This window comes from Lynx canadensis, chromosome D2 (assembly GCF_007474595.2).
Source record: "Lynx canadensis isolate LIC74 chromosome D2, mLynCan4.pri.v2, whole genome shotgun sequence".
Taxonomy (NCBI): Eukaryota; Metazoa; Chordata; class Mammalia; order Carnivora; family Felidae; genus Lynx; species Lynx canadensis.
Window position 1 is genome coordinate 18,090,228 of NC_044313.2, and position 23,206 is coordinate 18,113,433.

The 23,206-nt window shown below is 39.6% G+C and overlaps 2 protein-coding genes across 8 annotated transcripts in view; one reads left to right on the forward strand and one right to left on the reverse strand.

The window, feature by feature from the left end:
- The window catches only part of VTI1A (vesicle transport through interaction with t-SNAREs 1A), a 348,726-nt gene extending 343,911 nt beyond the window's left edge, over positions 1-4,815 (reverse strand). Inside the window, exon 1 of one of the 7 annotated variants that reach the window (XM_030334885.1) lies at positions 4,475-4,795. In XM_030334885.1, coding sequence (XP_030190745.1) covers positions 4,475-4,568 — 94 coding nt within the window. In that variant the 5' untranslated portion in view covers positions 4,569-4,795. Of the gene's footprint in view, positions 1-4,474 lie in introns of all 7 variants that reach the window. The other 6 variants (XM_030334886.1, XM_030334888.1, XM_030334889.1 and 3 more) reach the window with 6 other exon arrangements.
- A 156-nt stretch (positions 4,816-4,971) lies between these two features.
- Positions 4,972-22,739, forward strand: ZDHHC6 (zinc finger DHHC-type palmitoyltransferase 6). Its single transcript, XM_030334880.1, is given in 12 exon segments — positions 4,972-5,227; positions 6,729-7,209; positions 9,194-9,285; positions 10,797-10,956; positions 12,421-12,582; positions 14,213-14,266; positions 18,729-18,896; positions 19,901-19,942; positions 20,620-20,675; positions 20,677-20,763; positions 20,853-20,899; positions 22,125-22,739. Coding segments are annotated over 11 exon segments (1,239 nt in total). The 5' UTR covers positions 4,972-5,227; positions 6,729-6,942; the 3' UTR covers positions 22,229-22,739.
- The last annotated feature ends 467 nt before the right edge of the window (positions 22,740-23,206 follow it).

The following is a 23,206-nucleotide window of genomic DNA, read 5'->3' on the forward strand; positions in this document are numbered from 1 at the left end:
TAGCATCAGTAGTGATAAATTAAGTTACAGTATATATTCTTGATGGAATGTGATGAAAATCATGCTTTATTTCTGTACTCTTCTTCCTCCAAACCTGTAACTCCAGTCTGATCAGGAGAAAGGCATCAGGCTAATCCCAACTGAGGATCATTCTAGAAAATGTCCTACCAGGACTCCTCCAAACTGAAGTCTAGAGAAAAGCCTGAGAAAATTGTCACAGCTAAGAACATAAGAAGCCATGATTAATAAATGTCTTGTAGTATCCTCGATTGGATCCTATAATAGTAAAAGGACATCAGGTAAAACAAACAAATAAACAAAGCAAAAGGGAATCTGAACAAAGTACTGCATGGACTTCATTTAATTGTAATGTATCAATATGGGTTCACTGGCTGCAACAACAAATGTATCATATTAACATAAGATGTTAATAAAGAAAACTGAGCAGGAGATACGTAGGGTTCTCTATATTATCTTTGTGATTTTTTTCTATAAATCTAAATGTGTTCTAAAATTAAAAGTTATTTTAAAAAAATCAATAAAGCCTTTACTCAAGTTAACTGAATTGTTGAAGGGCGAGAGGTCCCTCTGGGATTAGAGTGCGGGTATGGGATTAGAGTATAGCTATTTCAATTTACTGTGCACCCGGGTTCCTGAACTAGAACTGGAACCATCTCTTCAACTCTAACTCTCTAGAACAACAGAAATGTAATGCATGCAAATCGCACATGAAATTTTATATTTTCTAGTATCCACATCTTAAAAAGTAAAGAGAAACAAGTAAAATTAGTTGTAATACATGTATATATTTAGTTTTAGTAATAGCCCAATATATTCAAAACATTATCATTTCACTCTGCAGCCACATTTCAAGTGTCCAGTAGCTACATGTGGACATTACAGCTCCAGAGCCACATGTATTTTAAGCAAACCACAGTATTCATAAATAAAAGCAGACTTTTCTGAATTCTCCCTCCTACAAACACTACAACTTACAGAGGCAACAGAGACTCATGGAACATTTATGGCTTCTTCCATTCACAGCTATGCCTAGATGGTTTCCAAAAGCCTCCAAGGAGTGGCATAACTCATGAGCAACACTTGAGAATTTTCTTGCAGAAAGGATACCTGTCTTGTCCCATCACTTTCCCTTCTTTCCCCTGCCTCCCTTCTAGATATCACGAGTTCGAAGCCCAATTTCCATTTCACATCCAAAAGACCGTGATCATTCACATCCTTTCAAATGTAGGCATTCTTCAAGAGAGATTCACCTAACTCTAGTCTAGGCAGAAAAGGAAGCAAGAATTGAAGTCCAAGTTTCCTTTAAGAGTTTAATTAATACCACAAAGTCTGAGAAGCTGGGTCCTGTCTAACCCTGCCAGCTGTTCTTCAGCAGTGTTAATAACATCGCTAATAGCTCATTTATCACGCACTTTTTCTGGTGAAAACAAAATGTGCTACTGTGTTCCAGACTTTCTTTCATTTGATTTTTACAACACTGTAAGTAAGGTTGAAGCAATTACCTCCTCTCGCCAAGTAAGGAGGAAGCAGGCTTAAAGGGACCAAGCAATTTGCTCAAGATTGAACATCTCGCAAGTAGCAGAACAGGTGCCATGTGTGAATCTCACAAAGTGGTAGGATTCACAAAAGATCACTTATCTCTCTGCAAATGGTGAAGTAAGCATATCATTGCAAAAGAACATTTTATTTAAGATTCTTGAGGAAGCCTCCCTGATGTAATGGCAACTTTGTACCTGTAAAGCATCCTCCCACTTAGGATTCATCACCAGAAGAAAAGGAGCTTCCCAATTAGTATTAGGTATGTTTCTACCCATCCATTTTCCTGACTTTACCACCGAACACTAATCATTAAAATTAAATTCCAAATACAGTGCCATAAGAATATTACCAAGAGGGACTGATCTGTTTCATTAGTCCAAGTACCAAAATTATTTAAATTCAAACACTTCAGTCTAGGAACAAAGTCTCTTTATTGTTTAAAACATACCACAGAGTAATCAAATTTCTTTTATAAAATAAGGTTTTAAAGTACTCCATCTTTTCTATTCTCCCTGGAAGTAACACTTTAATACATTGTGTATGCACAGCACAGGTTGAAGTTCATAGCAATCAATTCTATTCACTCTACTTCCATTTAAATAAGTTAATAAGTTGGGGACATAAACTGCTTTGGCTGTAAAGTGTGTTCCAATTGTAAACTTTTTAACTCAAGTAAATTATAGTTCATCTCCTCTAAGTCAACCACTAATGATATTCTGATGGGGAGGGACTGTAATTACTTTTAATTATACTGTTTTTCTCATGGCTGTACACACTGATGGTCCAGAGACATATCTGAAGTTCATAACTGCACTGGATATATTTTTTTCATTTTTTCTATTTATCAATTAGAAACAGATTATAAAGAGAGCAAGTATAAGTAACTATTAAGAGGAAAACTACTACATTTTTAAGAATTACTATTATTCAATTAGTCAAGTCAGTAAGCATTTCTCCAGTGCCAGCTCTACGGTCCTTTTTCAATTCCAATGTAACTGCTATGTTTGGGCCTTACACCATACTATACGTAAGGTGAGTCAAGGCTTTATTTTTAAGGTACCTAAATCAAAGGTTTCCTTCAAAATGGTAAGAATCATTACATTAAAACATAAAGACGAGGAAGAAGAAAACTGTAACAAAAACTGTTTTCTTGGAAACAGCTTTTACAACTTTGCACCCATGTATGACTTTGTTACTTTATAAAACACCTTCTTAACACAAAAGCTATTCACCCAAACAGAAAATGCTTCTTTGTTAAAACTGTTACAATCAAAAATGAACAAAAATCCAACTGAAACCACAAGTCCTGATACTCTGCGACTCTGGAACTCAAGTCAAAGGAAGCCGCCTCCAGCAACACCGACAACAAAAATCAAGATGGTCTTGGGCAGTGGAGAAAAGCGGAACTGAAGAGAAGAGGCGAGGTGATGTATCATGAAGTGATGAGGCCATCAGCCACTCTCTCCACGAAAATCTCTGAGGCAGCAGAGCTCGGCGGTACGCTACCTTGATTCTCTCCTCTTGTTCCCTCACTTGGGCTCATAAACCTCTTTAAGACATCATCCACCTCTCCAGAACTAACAGGGACTTCAGGGGATGAGTGGGGTGTCAGTTCAGAGATCCTGGTCTCAAGCAAATGTCCCTAGTAATAGAAAATGGGTCAGGGGAGGGGAAAGAAAAACGAAGAAATAAAGGAAGAACATTATTTATAAACACACAAGTTTGGGGGAAGTAGGGAAAGGGAAAGAAGAACGACAACTTAGGTCCAGCAGAAATTATTCTGGCATCAAGGACTGACTAACAAGGTGGGAATAGGGAAGCTGCCCACTAGTTCACAGATCAGTGAGCACCCTCTTTTCTGCACACTATACCCCAGAGCCAAGGTAGGGTCAAGTGCAGATGACAGTTCAGTTTCCCCAGCAAAACTAAGCCACAAGTAACAATCTTACCTGCAACTAACTACTCAAATTAAATATGTACTTAGAGAAAGATAAATCCTAAAACAATGTCTCAGAATAAAAAAAAACAAATATATTTATATTCAACTATTAACTTAAACGTCTTTCTGAGCCCTTTCTAAGTAAATGCCAAGGAAATCAAACATAGCTCCCACATTCAGAGTTGACAGATTAGCATGGCAAGTAAGATATGCTAAAACTTCTAAAACAAGAACACTTCTCGATGGGATATGTGGAATCCTAAAAGTGAGAAAAATTATCCTGTACCAAGTTTTACATAAAAGTGGGTTGCAGTCTTCCAAGAAGGATGAGAAATAAGAAATGGGGTTGGGGGTATGAAAAATACTAACGATTATAGCAGCTAACACCAAAAAAGGGCTTTCCCTATGTTAAATCACTTAATCTCCACAACAACTCTATTGACATGTACAGTTCTCACCATTTTACCAAGAAGGAAAGTTGAGAGAGGTTTAAGAAACTTTTTAAGTGCCACGACTCTTAAGTGGCAGAGTGGGGTTTTGAATCCAGGCACCATAGCTCTTAATCCTACTTGGCCGAATGTAATAGTATTATTACTAACAAAACAACGGTAGTGCATATTGCAGACCTACGATCTAGGTACGTTCATTCATTCTCTTGTAATACTCACATCTCTATTTTTACAAATGAAACAAAACAAAATAGAACAAAAAACGAAGACTCAGAGAAACGTTCCCAAGGTTGTACAAGTAACAAGGCGGCGAAGTCCAGATTCCAGCCCAGAAGGCTCAAATACCGAAGGCTCTTTTTGCGGCACTCCACAACCCAGCCTGGATTCTGCCTTTACCCTCAAGCAGGTCAGACTGCTTCGCCCCGGAAGGGCCCCTGAACCACCTAGCGCCTCAGAGACGCTCCACAGCCCGCGAGCCTCGGCGCCCTCGGGGCCACCCCCGCGCGGCCGGGGTCAGGGCTCTCACCAGGAGGGAGTCGGGGGACCCTCGCAATCTTGCTGGTGATCTCTGCCGTGAGCACCGCGAAGTCCTGCTCGTAGCCTTCGAAATCGGATGACATGGCGGCTCCGGAGTGATCGGCCCGGGCCGAGGCCCAGGTCGTGGCAGAGGCCACGCGGGACAGAGGAACACGGTGTAAGGACCCCGGAGGCGGCCTCGACAGCAGAGCGGAGAACCGGGGACAGCTCCCAGCCGGGCCGCTTCCTGGTTGTTCGTCGCAATCTCAGTCCTCCGGAAATTGGCCTGCATGCGTTTTTAATTGCCCGCTCGGACTTCAAGATTTAAAAAAATTCGCTAAGGAAAAGCACTTCTCTTAGTGCCCCCCAAAGCCTCCGAAAATCTGCGCGTTCTCATGGATCACTGGAAGCATTTTTGGCCCCTCCACTTTCTGGAAAGCGGCTCTGGCTCCCCAAGCTCTAAGTCCCAGGAACCTGCTTCCCGAGGGAAGTCTGATGCGGCGAACCTGCCGGAAGTGGCTGTTACGGAGACCGCGCACCGGGCGGGAGCAGCAGAGCAGCGGCGAGAGCGCTGGCGGAGAGGCAGACTGGTGGGGGCAGGTCCCGCACTCCAGCTTCTTGCAACCGGGATTTGCTTTCTGCTTGCGCTGGACTGAGGTACCCATGATGGAGTTATCCGAGGAGGAGAAAACCTGTTCCGGGTGAGCCCAGGCCGCCCCGGAAATGCGATGGCCGAGGAGCGGGCACGAAGGACCAAACTGAGGTGGGAGTCAAGGCGAGGGATGTAACTATGATTCTGGCCGTCTTCACCCCATCCGAGTGAGCCCAGAATCTCCAGAAGGTTGAAACCAGCCACGCTTGCCAGTACGGTCCTCTCCCGAGTGAGGATTTCTAAGCGCTCTGCTCCAGACACGGGCGGGAAACTGAGGCACAAGGCGATGGCATCTGTTGCGTGAAAGTCGTTATTACCCTGTAACTCAGCTCTTCCCTTGACTCACTGCAGTCTGGTCGGAAATACCCTTCCACCGATCTTCCGGCCCTCGCCGGCCCGCCTTCCCTTGCCCCTCGCTCCAGAGGCACTTCCTCATCTTTTTTCTCAAATACTTTAATCCATGTTCCTCTCTTGTGTGCCTCCAGTCACGACTTCGCACACACCTCTGTCTCCCCGGTCCGCCCCTCCCCTCCTTTCACTCTGGCTTTGCTTTCACTCGCTCGCCTCTTTACCTTTGGCCCGAATAGATCCTTATGTTGGGGTTTGGGGGCAACCGCAGGCAAATGTGTAGACCCTGCCGGGCTCATACTTGACACTTCGAGACTCGGCAAGAGGCAGTTTAGAGCTCTGTGAAAGGAATTTGATGGTTTGGTTTCTAGTCTAGGTTCAGCTGTTACTTGTGAACTTTGTGCAATCACTTAGCCTTTCCAACCCAATTTCCGGATTCAGTCAACCTTTAAAGCCCTGCTCCAGCTCTAAAATTCTCGGTCTCCTCCAACCTCCCACTAAAGACAATCACAGTTACCTGTCAGGTTGGAAACAAAGAAATAAAAACAACTATTTTATTTTATTTTATTTTTTATTTTTTTTTTAATTTCATTTTAATTTTTTTTTTCAATGTTTATTTATTTTTGGGACAGAGAGAGACAGAGCATGAACGGGGGAGGGGCAGAGAGAGAGGGAGACACAGAATTGGAAACAGGCTCCAGGCTCCGAGCCATCAGCCCAGAGCCTGACGCGGGGCTCGAACTCACGGACCGCGAGATCGTGACCTGGCTGAAGTCGGACGCTTAACCGACTGCGCCACCCAGGCGCCCAAAAACAACTATTTTAGAATCACGTATCCAGTTTACTCGCAGTTCAGACTTGAGCCCTATTTTGGATCAGATAAAAATACAGTAAAACCTTGGATTGGGAGTAACTTGTTCTGCAAATGTTCCGCAAGAGCGGCAAACATTTCCAATACATTTTAACTCGGTAAATGAGCAATGTCTTGCAATAGGAGTAGTAGGTGATGTGGAATGTCACATGGTCACAACTGAGTCAATGGTTCTTGAAATTCATTTTGATGTACCAGTGCTTTGGATTACAAGCATGTTTCCGGAAGGAATTATGCTCGCAAACCAAGGTTTTACTGGCAGTTCCTTTTGCCATTTGATAAGGTACTCATTCCATAGCACATGTGAGATGCTTTTGTTTAAGTGGTTATTGGAGTTAAATATGGTATATAATAAAATTTTTTCACTGAACTTTCTCATTTTGTTTTCTTTAGATGGGGTTTCAAGCCAAGATACTGGATTCTTCTAGTTAAGATAAAGAGCTCTGAGTGTGTAACAGTGGAAATGTCATAATCTGCATTAACATCCCACAACTTGAAGTCATGACAATTAAGGAACACTCATGGACTTGTGGCACATGGAAATGTGTGCACAGAAAAAGGAAATCTGTGATTTTCTAAAAGTAGGAAGGCATTCTTCCTCACCAAAATGGGTGCACTCTGCTCAGTTATCAAGTTTGAAAATCTCCAAGAATTAAAGAGACTGTGTCACTGGGGTCCCATCATAGCCCTTGGTGTTATAGCAATATGTTCTACGATGGCCATGATTGACTCTGTGTTGTGGTATTGGCCTTTACATACAACTGGAGGAAGCGTGAATTTCATCATGTTGATAAATTGGACTGTCATGATTCTTTATAATTACTTCAATGCCATGTTTATTGGTCCTGGCTTTGTCCCTTTGGGGTGGAAACCGGTAAGAAAAAGATCCCTTAAGATAAGGAACTCTAATGATAATCATATATTTAGTTTATGATTTATCTGCTAACCAATAATATCAAACACAACATACTTTTTGCGTTGGTAGAGACTAAGCATATTCTAATTACTGATCATTTAAAGTCAAAGAATTTATTTTGTATCTACTTGAAAATATTCATCTAAATCAGTACTTCCCAGAGAGATTTTGTTGAATACTTGTACTTCATTAAAAGGAAAGAAAAAGAAAAATGGAGGGGCTGGTGAGTCCATAGTCCTAAATTTAAGAACCACTGCATATAATTTCACAATGCAATTTGGCTAGGATCTTTTTTTTTCTTAATTTTTTTAAATGTTCATTTGCGGGGCGCCTGGGTGGCGCAGTCGGTTAAGCGTCCGACTTCAGCCAGGTCACGATCTCGCGGTCTGTGAGTTCGAGCCCCGCGTCGGGCTCTGAGCTGATGGCTCAGAGCCTGGAGCCTGTTTCCGATTCTGTGTCTCCCTCTCTCTCTGCCCCTCCCCCGTTCATGCTCTGTCTCTCTCTGTCCCAAAAATAAATAAACATTGAAAAAAAAAATTTTTTTTTAAAAATTAAAAAAAAAAAAATAAATGTTCATTTGCTTTTGAGAAAGAAAGAGAGCGTGGGTGGGGGAGGGGCAGAGAGAGAGGGAGATACAGAATCCGAAGCAGGCGCCAGGCTCTGAGCCATTAGCACAGAGCCTGATGTGGGACTTGAACTCACAAACTGCGAGATCACGTCCTGAGCCGAAGTCGGACGCCACGCAGGCGTCCCTAGGATCTTTTTTTATGTAATACATTAACAGCCCTCAGAACTGAGAACAAGTCTTTAGAAATTGGTGACTTAAATCGTAGTTTTCAAATCAATGTTAAAATCATAACATTAGGAAGTAACAGTATGAATCAATTTATGGCTTTTTAAAAATTGTAGCAAGTTTATACTCATGAATTTCCATATTCCTTGCTGATGGGCACCACCTGGTAGCTTATTAGAAATGAAAAATCTTGGGCTCCACTCCAGACCTACGAATCAGAATCAGCATTTAACAAAATCCCCAGATAATTCTTAGGTACATTGTGTTGGAGAAACACTAGTGTTCTGTTTAAAGTGAGTACAAAGATGAGTAAGACGAATTCATGTTCTGAAAAATCTTATAATTGAGGAGAGAAACCAAGGTAACTTGTGTAAGTAATTACACTATGGAGAAGAATGTGATGAGTGCTGTTGAAGCTAGAAGGAAGTGAGCCTTTTTAGCTGTGGACCTGAAGGAGGAGTGTAAATTTCCATAAATGGGAAAGAAGGCATTTCAGGCATATAGTCTGAAATGACAGACAGGTTATGTACTGCAAATAAGGCTGAAACAAAGGCAGATTCTGGAGGGCCTTAAACACATGAGGAATTCTTAGACTATAGGAAGGTATTAGAGGTTTTCAAGTGAAGCTCTGACATAGTCAGAGTCATGTTGTAGGAATATTATTCTGACAATAGTTTGGATTGGAGAGAAACTATACTACAGGACAGTAGTTTGAAATGATTGAAATAGTGCAAGGAGGGGTGGGGAACCAGATTTCCTAAAGAGTATCAACTCTGATGTTTGAATATCCACTTCAAGATACCTGCCAAGTTGACAGCTACCTTTTTTCTGAACTCCTACAAAGATTCTACAAAGATTTTGGAAAAGTAAAACCAGCTACAGTCAGTGACGATGGGTTTGGGTGGAGCACAGGGAAGAGAAATGAAAAGTGACTTCTGGGTAATTGGAATAGTGATGCTGCTGTTACCAGAAATTCATTATTTAAAAGTATTTCTGCTCAGATAAAAGGGCAGGAAATAAGCAAGTTCAGATTCCATCCTTATCCCCATCCCCCATAAAATCAGACCTTATGAAAGCATTTTCATAAGGCTTAACCTATTACTTAGGATCAGATATCTGATGGATTTTTGTTTGTATTTTGCTATCAAGGAAAATTCTCAGGATAGCATGTACCTCCAGTATTGTAAAGTCTGCCAAGCATACAAGGCTCCACGGTCACATCACTGCAGAAAGTGTAACAGGTACTGTATGTCTTTGCTACTCTGGGGACTGATCAACGTGGTGACTGGTCTCCTGTTGTTGTTCTTTCTGTCACATCAGTCCTAGTCTTATTCTCTGCAAGGTGGCTTCTTTATAAAAAAAACACTGTCAAAATACTTCTGTCCATATCTCCATTGTAGTCTTAAGTTATCAATTCTGATAATAAGTAAATAATCCTCACTCTTTTTTGTTATAAGTGAAAAGCTTTTATTTATTTATTTATTTACTTAACTTACTTACTTACTTATTTGGAAAAATACGCATTTACTTTGCTTCTTACCCTGCCAGGAGTGAAAAGTTATGCCTCCAAGTTGTTTCTATAGGTCAGGATTAATCATGCTTGTCTTCTGTCATCTTAACTAGCTTTAGAATTTTCTGAGTCTAAACTATAAAGGAGACCTGCTTTTTCCATTATTTTGGTTGACTAACATTTACACTTTATCCATATCTAATAAATGAATTCAGGTGCGTATTATCACAAGTGTTTAATATAAAAAAAAAGCAATGGAAAGAAAACTGAATCACTATAAAAATATGAAATAAACTGGGACCTTTTTATTTTTTTAATTTCTTAATTTTTATTTTAAAGAGAGAGCAAGTGGGGGAAAGGGGCAGAGGGAGGGTGAGAAAACCTTAAGCGGCTTAATGCTCAGTGCGGAGCCTGATACAAGGCTCAATCCCAAGACCCTGGGACCATAAGCTGAGCTGAAATCAGGAGTCAGACACTCAACCGACTGTGCCACCCAGGTGCCCCTGGAACCTTTTTAAATAAACAGCTATTCCACTAATTAGAAATTTGTGGTAAGAGTGTTGAGGTTTAGGAGAACGTTTGTAGCAAATAAACGTTTGGTATGAGGCCAGGAAATTTTCTTCTAGCAACAAGGGAAGGAAGCTCAGTAAGACTTTGCTTGTTAATACCACACCTTATATTCCATAGTTAGTATGCTTAGCTCAGAGATTCCACATCCAAAGGATGAGGAAGGAAGGGAGGGAGGGAGGGAGGGAGGGAGGGAGGAAGGAAGGAAGGAAGGAAGGAAGGAAGGAAGGAAGGAAGGAAGGAAGTTAGTTAGTTCGTTCTAGGTCTGCTGGGTCCCATCCACCCCAGTGGAGATTTTGTGGTCTCTGTTGTACTCCGCTTCAGTCACTGCATTTCAGAGCTAGAGGTAAATCTGGAACCCATGCTTATTTCTCTATGATGAACCTCTTAGCAGGACTCCTGAATTCTTTAAGCAAACTCCCTTGTAGCAGACGTCTTTTCCTCAGAAGCTGTTACAAAGCCTGCCTTTTCTTGTGCTGTTTAGAAATTGAAAAAAGTCACTCGTCAAAGTTGTTTAAAAACTCATAAAGACTTTACTTTCTGTTCCATAGAGTATAATTCCTCTGTGACTCATAGACATGCTGGATTCCTGTTTGCTTGATCTTCTGAAGACCAAAGTGATTTAAAGTAGATTGGATTTTTTGCCTCATGTGTTATGTAAATTTTTCTTGTTAGATGTGTGCTGAAGATGGACCATCACTGTCCTTGGATCAACAACTGTTGTGGTTTCCAAAATCATGCTTCGTTCACACTGTTTCTCCTTTTAGCACCGCTGGGTTGTATTCATGCTGCCTTCATTTTTGTTATGACTATGTATACCCAGCTTTATAATCGGGTAAGTGACAACGTTTGTTATAAAATCACTTATGCCAGATTAAATGGCAGTTATTATTTCAGGAGTCCCATTGGGAAATAAGATTTCTATGATTTAGGTCGGGAAACAATTTTGCTTTACCTGTGTATGAATTTCTTTTAAAAAAAAAAAAAGTACTAAAATTTAATTTTTAAAATTAACAGAAGTCCATGGGGGAGGGGAAGGGAAAAGAAAAAAAAAAAAAAGAGGTTAGAGAGGGAGAGAGCCAAAGCATAAGAGACTCTTAAAAACTGAGAAAAAACTGAGAGTTTGATGGGGGGTGGGAGGGAGGAGAGGGTGGGTGATGGGTATTGAGGAGGGCACCTTTTGGGATGAGCACTGGGTGTTGTATGGAAACCAATTTGACAATAAATTTCATATTAAAAAAAGTACTAAAATTTAATTTCTAAAATGAGGAAAAATTATTTTGTTTTGGAAACTTACTGTAGTCGAAGTTGATAATATTTTATTACCGTGTATATATAATTTATTTGATCTCACACTTTGTAGCTGTGGTAAGAATAATTAGAAGAAAAGGAACAGGAAGAAAAAGACAGCACTAATATTTTGTTTCCATTTGATTCGTGTGGCAAGGTGTAGTTCTTTTGTTCCAGTGCCTTGGAAGGTGTCTCATGAAGCAGGCACATGTCCTAAAATATGTAAAAGCTTTGGTTGATTTATGGGCAGGTAGTCATGAGATAAAGTTCAAGGGTCACAAATTTAAGTCCCTAAAGAAGCCTGAAAGTAAATGAGATTCATAGGTCTAATGGGACTGTGGCACTGAGAACACTTGCCCTTCACAGATGGGACAACCCATATTCAACTTCAGTCTCTTTTTAATGTTGGAAATCTAGTCCAATAATACTAGATCTTCCAGTCTCTCAGGAAAAATTAGAAAATCTGCATTTTTTTGTTTAGTGTCTCCTGATTTTTAAATGTTGGCACCTGGCTGAATATTTTAAAACATCTTGCAGGCTGGGCAATAGGCATCTGCAGGCCATATTTGGCCTGCATTTTGCCTGTTTTTAACCTCTGGTTGTGGAACATGAGGGAAGAAACAACTGAATCCTCGGCTATCTTTTTGCTGTGGAAGGTTCCTGTAAATATTGAAAAGCCAGGAGAAGATGGACGCCACAGTCACAATTTAGACTGATGACTAGTGCTGTTCATACATAGTAATGTTAGTGGGCTGTGCCCTGCGCTTTCGAGGAAATAATTAAAAACAAAAAAAGTGACATTTGAAAATAACTAAGAACGATATTGCGCATATCAGTATGAGTTGAGGCCACAGTAGTAATTAGAAACAAATTGGAAATTCGTTTGCTTTTAGCCACCGCTTTAGGTTATCATTTGTTGATCTTTTTTGATCAAGTGGCTTTAAATGTTCCAGTAGCGTCTGACCCTTTATGACAACTGAATATTTCAAGTGTGTGTTTTTCTTTGTAGCTCTCCTTTGGGTGGAACACGGTAAAGATTGATATGAGTGCGGCCCGCAGAGATCCTCTTCCACTTATTCCCTTTGGATTAGCAGCATTCGCGGCCACCCTGTTTGCATTGGGATTAGCTTTAGGAACAACCATAGCTGTTGGGATGTTGTTTTTTATCCAGGTAAGTTCCTTGGTTACCTCTAGCTAAAAGTTGTCAACTTATCGGGGCTGCCTATAATGAGAAAGAGATAAAGGCTGCATTTAAGAATGCAGTGTGAAGTGGACATTATTGTAATGTATTCCATCTAGGTAACTAATTTAACCTCTGGACTAGTCAGATAATTTTGAAGTAACTTTGCCAGTATTTCTAGGTAACTTACTTAATTTTTAGAATGTTAACTTGGAGTCCTGTATCGCTTTATAATTGAGAAAGGTCTTCTCCCATTTATGGTCTCTCTTGATCTTCACATCAACCCCCCCAGAAAGAGTTGAAGAGGAGTATTTTCCCTTCCGTACAGAAGAGTAATCAAATCACAGAAAGTGACTTAACCCAAGATCACTCACGCATGTATTCAGTAAACATAATTGGTAATATTATTTTATAACAGCATATATTTAATCATCATCATAATATAGCCAGCGTTTATTGCACACTTATTATGTGCAAGACACTGTCTTAAGGACATCACATATAGTAACTCATTTAATCTCAGTAACAACCCTCTGATTTGGATGCTATTTAATGCCTACTCTGATGAATTACTCTGCTAATTTCTGAGAGTACAGTAATGAAAATGAAAAGCGTCCTGCCCCTAGGGAAGTTCACAATTAGTAGTAAACATGCAACTAATACTGGGTGGTGTGAGTGTCATAGATTTATGTACAAAGTGCTGTGAGAACACAGAGGAGGAGGATGTGGCCCTGAAGAGATCACAAAGTAGTTATGATTCATTCCTTTCACTGAGTTAGTTTATTCATTAATCGAAGGTCTGCTGTAGGCCAGGTGTTGGGCTAGGCCCTAGCCTAGGAACACGAAGGGGACTCCTTGCCCACGGGTGTGTCTGTATGGACCCAGCCAGACTTTGAGGAAAGGCCGAAATGCTGGACCTGAGGGCTCTGATGCATCGCCCAACCCGTTTACACGCATAGTTTTAAAATACGCCGATTTTGGTTGTACTTCATATATTCTATTAGCCTGGGATCAAATTCTTTGAAAAAATTTCCCCGGTGCCTCTCATTAAGAATCATATTAAAAATACACTAAAACCCTGTGGTGTAAAAACCCACATCAGTGGAATTAGTCCTAGCTAGGAGGGTCAATTAATAGAATCAAGACTGAATATATTGGGTTTTTAAGGTAAGCAGAATATCTGGTCATGTTGAGATGATATGAGTCACTTTCATGTAATAAATAATCATAAATTTAAGGTTAATTAAAAATAGTGATAGATTTTAGTAACAAAATACACAAGTACTGATTAAGTGATTATATCCATATTTTATTAATATTTTGGAAACCTTGATCAGAAGATAGTACTTAAAACACAAATTTTTATCAAAATACTAGATTCAGATTTGATTATGGATTGCTGTAATCATTTTATGGAGAGGCGTTGTGGTGCAGTGCTTAAGAACAAGAACTTTAGAGTCAGATGGACCACAGAGTGTCTTGCTTAACCTCTGTTATCCTGGTGTCTTCATCAATGGAACGGAGCAACAAAAACTATCTCCTAGGATTACTATGAAGATGATAATCTTAAATGGAGCAAAGTTTCATCATAAAATTTTACTGTTCATTATTTAATTTTCAGATGAAAATAATTCTCAGAAACAAAACTTCTATTGAATCATGGATTGAAGAAAAGGTAAATTTTAATAATTGTTTCCTCAACATCAATAAAGATTAGTTCATAGGCCAGATTAACTAATAAATGCCCGGAAGTAAAAACTTGACTACCAGATGGCTTCCTTAAGTCATTTGCATGCCACATAAAAGGTAAATATAGGAAACATTTTGATTTATTCTTTATTTGACATAACTCCCACAGAAATCTGCTTCTCGTTCACCCTGGAGTTGGTGAAGAAGTCTAAACCACACATTAAACCATTTGGCCATTCTTTCTCAGGTTAGGGGAGAAGGCAGACCATTTGGAAAGGAACTTCTGTCCTACCGAGGTGCCATTAAGGTGTTTTTTTTAGTGTTTTAAGACTAAAAAAACCTTATAAACCTGGATTATAGCATAGCTTGCCACAGACCTCACAACGTTTCCATTGTGATTCTGTTGTAAAAAGTCAGTCTGACTACTCTGCTCCCTGCTTAAAGCTGCTCAGAGCCTCACCATCACTGGAGCAGGGGTTACAAACCCAAATGCCTACAGGGCCAGCCGGTAGATAACCCAGATGGCAGGAACTGGCCTGTGTACAGAGCTGCCTAACAGATGAAGCTGAATGTTGCCTTAGGGGATACTCAGCCAGTATCCTGAGATCATCTCGTTGTTTTTCAAGAAAAGCAAGAGATCTGGATTTCTGTGACATCTCTTTTCTATTTTTAAATATTAGCAAGAAATTCTCATTAAAAACAAACACACTTTGTGGGCCAAATAAAACACACCAATGGGACACATTTAGCCCCTGGCAGCCAGTTTGTGGACTTGAATTTATAGCAGCAGCCCTCAGATGTTTCGGTCTCAGGACCCTTTTACATCCTGAAAATTGTTAAGGGCCCTAAAGAACTTTGGTTAGTCTGTGTAATATCGATGATTGCCATATTTTGTGAGAAAAATTGTGAAGATTTATTATTTCATTTAAAAACAACAATAATAAAGCTATTATATGTTAATAAAAATCGCATATTTTTAAAACTTAGTATATTTTCCAAAGTGAAAACTAGGGAGAAGAGTGGCATTGTTTTATATTTTTATAAATCTCTTTAATATCTGACTTCACAGAAGACAGTTTGATTCTCACATCTCCTGCATTCAGTCTGTTGAGATATGTTGCTTTGATTGAAGTAAATGAAGAAATTCCAGCCTGACACAGATAAGTAGATAGAAGAGGATAGAGTATTTTAATAGGCTTTTTGGATAATTGTGGATATTCTTGGATACTACATTGAAACTTGACAGGTGATAGTTCCTGAAAGGTTAGTTGCCTGGGAGATGTGAAGATACATCAGTAAACTTTGTATTTTTTTACATTTAAATGCATCAGTACATCTTGCTCTGTGAATGGGCCTTTTACCCATACAAGATTTTATAGCACCAGGTTTTGGCCATTTGGAAAATACAATTTCACAGAGTCAGGAAGATTTTCCAAATGGTGACACATTCATTCACATCACTACCAAGTTTTTGGGGGAAAATCTTTAAATTCTGGAAAGCTTTCAAGCTCATAGTGGTGGATACAGATTTTCCAAAATTCTAATTTTCACTTGAAAGCCTTCATTTTTTCAGTTGTTTACATTGAAGTAACAGCTTGAGTTTGTTCATTTTTGAGAAAATTTCTGCCAGGTACTGACATCTCAGTAACCTTACTTTGTTTCATTATTCATTCTGTCAAGTAAAAATAGCGTTGTGTGAAAGAAGCTGGCTCCACAGCTTTTGTTAGTCCCAACTCAAACAGATGTTTTCCTTGAGACAAACACATTGGAATGCTTTATGTGCACTTTCCATCTTGTCGCACAGAATATTCATAGGACATCTACTTGAGGTTGAGATTTAATAAAAAAAATAATTTTTATTGCTTCATCAGGGGCATTCTTATGTAAAACTTTTGTTTGGGTTTTTTTTTTTTTTTAACTATGAGTATGTACCAGTGAAGAATATGATAATCACTAATACAGAGGGGGCCACTGTCTTGATTCCTGCTCAAGGTACTGGCAATTTTACCCACTATTGCAAATGTCAACACAATGAAAAAAGCAAATGACATCTTAGTATTATGATGAAAGTTGTTTGACTTTGTTGGACCCCAAGAAAAGCTCTTGGGGACTCGAAGAGGTACGCAAAGCGTACTTTGAGAACCGCGGATAGACAGGTTTAAGTCCAAGCTCCTTAGCTTATACATAATCAAACCGTTCATGTCTTCCCCTTACCTGTTTCTTCTACCGCAGTTCCCACCCCTCCCCACCCCATTGCACTCTCGATACCAACTAATACCAGAAACCACAACTTATATTTTGTACATCCTGTGCTTCTGTATCTTTCCACATGTCATTCCCTCTGCCTAGGACACTCTTGCTCCCTCTTTTTTGCCTGATTTCTTGTCCCTCAAGATTTAGCTTAGGTGCCATTTCTTCCTAAGAACCTTCCTTGACTCTCCCTACACTAGTTTAAGTACCTTGTTTGCCTTTCCCATAGCATCTATCACATACCTCTGTTACCTTTTAACACAGTATTGCTAGAATCCCCCCAACTTCACCGAGTGCTTCTCTTAGGCAGAGACCATGCCTCAGTCATGTTTAAACTGCACTCATCCTGAGAATAGAAAAAGGAATAGATGTGAAATATAGTCTATATACAAAGTCTAGTCAAATAGTTGATCTGTACTTAGGATTTCCTATATAAAGCGATTTGTATACTTCTGAAAAATCCACTTATGGACATTTTATATAAAGGCATGAATCCCAGTGAATGGATTTATCACAGAACTAAGAAGTTGAGAATTATCTACAGCTGTTTGCATTTAAAGCTTTTACTCTGAACTTACAAAGCCCTACATCTGAACTTCATAAAATTAAACTGTGTGATCATAGATGTGTATAGTGGCTTTTCATGAGATGCTTTGTAGAAAGTAAGTAAAATGTTTTCAATTCTGGAAAATAAATAAATAAATAAATAAATAAATAAACTAACTAACTAACTAACTAACTACGCTCATCCTTAACCATGCTTTGTTTGTTAAGAGCCGAAATCTGTTCTTTGAGACTCTTATCCGTTGTGAAGACTCTGAAGCTTTATAAAAAGAGAAAATAAATTATCCTTTACTTTTTGGGTGGGGATTTATATAGTTCAGTAGATTCATACATACATATAGCTTGACAATTCTTTTAATTGAATTAACATCAATATTACTTTATAAGTAATTGCGAGAAGTTTTCCCTAAAATACTGTCCCGTGATAATAAAATATTTCAAGGTACCATTTCTAGTTAGCATAATATATCCTGATTATATTAATAATTTTTTTTGAATGGCCAAGGCTCTTTATAGAATACCATGCTAAATTTAGAGGTTATTGTATTTGTAATATTTCTTTAAATGTTTATTTTTGAGAGAGCGTTAGCATGGGAGGGGCAGAGAGAGGGGGTGGGATCCAAAGTGGGCTCTGTGCTGACAGCAGCGAGCAAGCCCGTTGTGGGGCTGGAACTCAGGAACCGTGAGATCATGACCTGAGCCAAAGTCAGACACTCAACCGACTGAGCCACCCAGGTGCCCCTAGAACGTATTTTAAAACTGCACTCTGTTGCCAAGTAAAAAATACAAATAAATGATTATATTAAGTTCATAGAAAATTTATCAAAATCACCACAACTAGAATTTATACAAATTTCAACTGGGTTTGTACGCTTATTATAGGAATAAATAATGTATCTTTATACCACTAGGTGTCAGTGGAACTTAAGAAATTCTAAGCCAGTTTATGTCCTTCTGTTAAAGCTAACAATTAAATTTAAACAATTTATGCAACCTGAATATTTAGGTATATGCGTAAAATGTATGTATAAATGCATATATAAGTGAATGTATATACATGTGTGGTGGTATAAAAAATGAAAGAAGATCTGCACGTATCTGCTAATTAAAAAAAAAAATCAGAGAATGGTGACTCCCCTGGTGCACCTGCCCTGGCCATTCCCACAGGTGTTGCTGCCACCCAGGATGCACCATTACATTGTAGAGCACCCCACGGAAGAGTTCTTCTATCCTACATAAACTCCTGCTGTTTCTTAAATCTTTTTATCAACAGCCCTTCTTTACACCTGGATCCTTTTGCTTTGCTAAACAACCAGGAGCAATGAGGATTTTTTATATGTGGAGTAAAGCCGTTAACTCTTTTAATAAGCATTTTTGAATACTTGTTCTGAAATAAGCCCCGTAAGACATTTCCTGAATGATCTACGAGGTTGGTGCTGGGTAGCCAGGTCCTCTTCAGATAAATTTGTCTATGTCTTCTGTGTACCCTAACATTACAACAAGGAGGAAGCTTTTCTAGGAGTGATACAGATGTGAGAAGAAACGTATATTACTGTCAATACTGCCAACAGTATGTTCCTTAAAGCCAGTGAAGGCAGAGGCGTTTGCCACTTTAACATCTCTGTTCCCCACAGGCTAAAGATCGAATTCAGTATTACCAACTAGATGAAGTCTTTGTTTTTCCCTACGATATGGGAAGTAGATGGAAGAACTTTAAACAGGTATTTACGTGGTCAGGGGTCCCTGAAGGAGATGGGCTCGCATGGCCGATAAGAGAAGGCTGTCACCAGTACGACTTAACAGTGAGTATTTCTGTTCAATCTTTCCTTTCTGTCTCATTTTCTTCCTCTAGTTCCTCTTAACTCGGATGACGTTTTGTAGTAAAATAATGATTTTTTTTTTCAGTAAGGCACTAAGGTAACAGTCCTAAATCACTCCTTGTATCATGTCTTTCTGTTAATTTAAATCTCTCTTTAATTCTCCATATGCGTGAGATAAAGTCCTGATCCGTTCACTCAGTCCTATAAAATCTGGCCTACAACTGCCCTCCCAACTACTTCCTAATGGGAATCACCGTGTCCAGTCAGCCCGGCTTCCTCAGTGAACTCCTTGTGCGTTCCTGCCACCTAATTCTGTCCATACAGAATTTTTTCTCTCTAACATGACTTCCCTATCAGAAATAATATTAAGGCGAGTTTCAGCCCCACCTCATCGGAATTCGACACTTAACCATGTACTGTTTGTTGTATGGTGCTTGTGAAGTCTAACATTTTTATTTATTTCTTAGATCTTAGACCTGTAATTTGACAAGATTCTGGCACAGAGGCCATGAGCTACCTCAATTTCCCCTACTATGTCTCATATAGTACCATTTATTAAATTGTTGCTAAATAAGTCAAGAAAAGTGAGTCGTCATGATGACTTTTAGTCGAGACTCGTGGATGAATCTTGCAGTCTGTCTGCCTTGTCTCTAAAGAATCTGTGAGTCTGTGTGTCATCCTCACCTCCCGGACTAGCCTAGAAGCCCCAGGAGGACAGACAGTGCATCTCCCTGATCCCTGGGCTGTAAGGAATACTCAGTGAGTAGACACAGATGGACGGTAGAGGATACTGAGAAAAAAGCCCATCAGCTCCTGTTCGCAGTCATAGGGTCCTCTTTCCTCGCTGTGAGAAACACGTGCCCTTTGAATTGTCAGCACTGTGAAATGCTCGAAAATTAGGAGTTTGTCATGTCCCTCTGATGCAGTAGATGGCAAAAGGCTGTTTTTCAACACTGAGATCGTGTTTTTTCTTTTTGTATCTCCAGATTGAACAGTTGAAACAAAAAGCAGATAAGAGAGTCAGAAGTGTAAGTAATTTTTTGCAATGATACTAGTTTCTTTCTCCTTTTTGTCACGCTCTACACTTCTGTATAGTTTTTTAAATTGCCTTTGAGTAGAAGGCAACTGTTGGCTTTTATTAAATAATATTTCCTAACATAATTGTTGAAATTTGATACAGTTCACTTTTGCTTTCACTTACATAGTTTAGACTGGCCATTTGGAGGGAATGCAGTCAATTTACATTGCCAACAGAAAAATAATTATCCTCAGTCTAGCTCGTTAGTGTGAAACCCATCCTTACACTTCTGCTGTATAATATCACGGCCACTAGCCACATGTGGCTATTTAAATTAAATAAAATCAAAAAATATTCAGTTCCTTGGTTGAAATAGCCACATTAGAGTGCTCAGTAGCTACACGTGTCTAGGGGCTAGCACATTGGATACCACAAATATAGAACATTTCCATCACTGCAGAAAGTTCTATTGGACAGCACTGTTCTAGAATTTAATTCTTAGCTAAGTGCTTGAAATGAAGGGTAAGAAAAGCCTGGAGAACTAGAAACATCAGTTGCCTCCTATAAAGGAACTGGGAGGGAAAGACTTGTCACCTGATACTTTGGGTCCACCTTTAACAATTTAAATTCAAACTTACAGAAATTCAGGGGTAAATGTTAGATTGTTCTTCTGATTACTGACGCCAGGTTCGGTATAGAGTAATAGAAGATTACAGTGGTGCCTGCTGTCCTTTGAATAAGGAATCAAACCTTCTTCACAAGTCCCTGCACTGAAGAGCCTCGAATAAGGCTACAGAGAGGGGAATTCATTTTGGCCACAAGAGGGTTACGGTAAGTGATAAAAGTAGTGAATTTCTTCTTTAATGACAAAGTTAGCATCTCGCCTAAAAAAATTAATTTTGATCTCTTAAATATTTCAGATACTGGTTGTATGGAGATAAAATTCTCGATGATTCCTTTGTAGAAGGTATGGAAATGGAAGGGGTTAATAGAAAGGACTGCTAGTAATAATTCCATATTTAACAAGAATAACCCCTAATAGGTCACTTGTCACATGCATCAGGGCACATAACAGACACATCCTCAAGCAACAGAAAGAGGCTTCTTATGTTATTTCGTACAGCACTTCTATTTTCGGCTTTTTAATGGTTGCCAATATTGGAGCTCATTGTCACCTGTGTGACTGGTACTTGTGGAAGTGCCACTCGCTTCCTGTGTGGTATCCAAGTCCCCAGCAGCCCTCTGAGGGAGGTACTAGCATTTACCTGTCATTGGCGAGGGAGCCAAAATGCAGTGAGACTGAACACGTTGCCCAAGGCCGCCCTAAAAACAGATTAGAGCCAGGGCTCCAAGCCAAGTGGCCTGTGTCCCAGATGCCTGTGCCACACGCTCCCCACCGTGAATGAATATTCCTATTAAGTATTAATGGAAAACTGATGGATTGAAATTTTCCGTGTCTCTGATTTTATTAAGTTTTAGAATTGTTCCTTTTTATTTTTTTTAATGTTTTTTATTTATTTTTGAGACAGCGTAAGCAGGGGAGGGGCAGCGTGAGGGGGACAGAGGATCTGAAGCAAGCTCTGTGCTGACAGCAGCAAGCCTGATGCGGGGCTCGAGCTCACGAACCATAAGATCACGCGTGACCTGAGCCAAAGTCAGACACTCAACCGACTGAGCCACCCAGGTGCCCCTAGAATTTTCTTTTTAAGTAAAGATTAATCCTGGATGCTTTCTTAAAAACACTGGGTTGTTAATTAACCCCATATGACTGCTTGGGCAGCCTTGATATAAAAATTTACGTGTTAGGAAAAAACCTAGAAAGGAATTCACAGAAGCTATGGGGAGATAGTTCCCTGAAACAGATAAAGTATGACAGTGTGCCAAAAACCCCACAATCACACATGTGTAAATGAATGCCCAAACTGGGACATTCCGCCCTGACTCCCCGTAGGGGTTGTCCTAAACCACATTAGCACCTCTCCCAGGTAACAGAATTTGAGAAATAGTGATTTTCTAGCTTGTTAGAAGCATTTAAAAACCATTTTTTCCCTCCAATTATGCTTATAAAGATGGTAAAGGGCGAAAAAGTAACGCATAACTAAAGCTTATTGATTTGGAGTAATAGGACTTATGGGGCTCAGCAATATCATTGCCGTAGATCTATTTCACCTCAATTTTATTTTCTTCCTCAGGTGTTTCAAGGATACGAGGCTGGTTCCCTAGAAACTGTGTGGAGAAGTGTCCCTGTGATGCTGAAACAGATCAAGCCCCAGAGGGAGAGAAGAAAAATAGATAGCTACGGTTACACTAAAATTATTCTTTAAGTCCTCTCCATTACTTGAAAACTGTACAGATTACTAAAGAATTATGCAATGAGCCTACTCTGGTTAAGGTGTTCTTTTCCTCAAAGGTGCCCTAGTGCCATAATCTAAATATTTTTATTACATTTGAAATGGAGAAGCCATTCTGCATATGCCTTTGAATTCTTACCCCTTTTGCCACCTCTTCCTCTCCCCAAAAGGAAAAACACTTCACCCAAGTAAGTCAGTTGCATTTTCTCTAGGACTTTTTTTATGCGCTGCACACTACGGACCTCACCTGCAGATACAGTTCCCCCTTTGCCAGGAGCATCTGCATGTGATGCTTTTATCCTGTTTCCCCCCTCAGTTGACATTTCTTAGTGATATTTCTAGATACTATAGAACATAATATGTAAGATTCAATATAAGCTTAAATTTTATTACCTGTCTTTTAATAATGCAGATTTTGGTCAAATCAAATAAAGATCAATGGATGTTCTGTATAAATCTAGTTTTACTAGTTTCTTTTGGCTGACTAAAAAGGTTTGTCTTAGCTCTTTATGGAAAAACTTCTTTACAACCGTGTGAAAAATTTGCATCTTTGAGCTGTTCGTTCATTAGTGAACCCTATTAATGGCATATTGAGATCACAGCATTCTAGGAAACTTGCAACCTAGTGAGCTCCAGCTGCTCATGTGTGCTTGAATCTATCGAAGCCTGAAGCTTATGTGACTGGTAGGACCTAAGCTGGTGGATTTGGATGCTTAAAGTTGGGCTTGTCTAACACAAGTAGAATTATAGAAGTCACCTACTCTGATACTAATTATTTCTAAGGCAGGGAATTTGAGCTCTGGGGTGGGGATCAGGCATGTAACAGCACTTGGGAAAGGGCACTTGGGGCCTTGGCAGTGAATAAAACATGACTCTGTCCCATTCTAGTGATAGGTGGGGAGGGTGGACAGAGAAGCAAAACG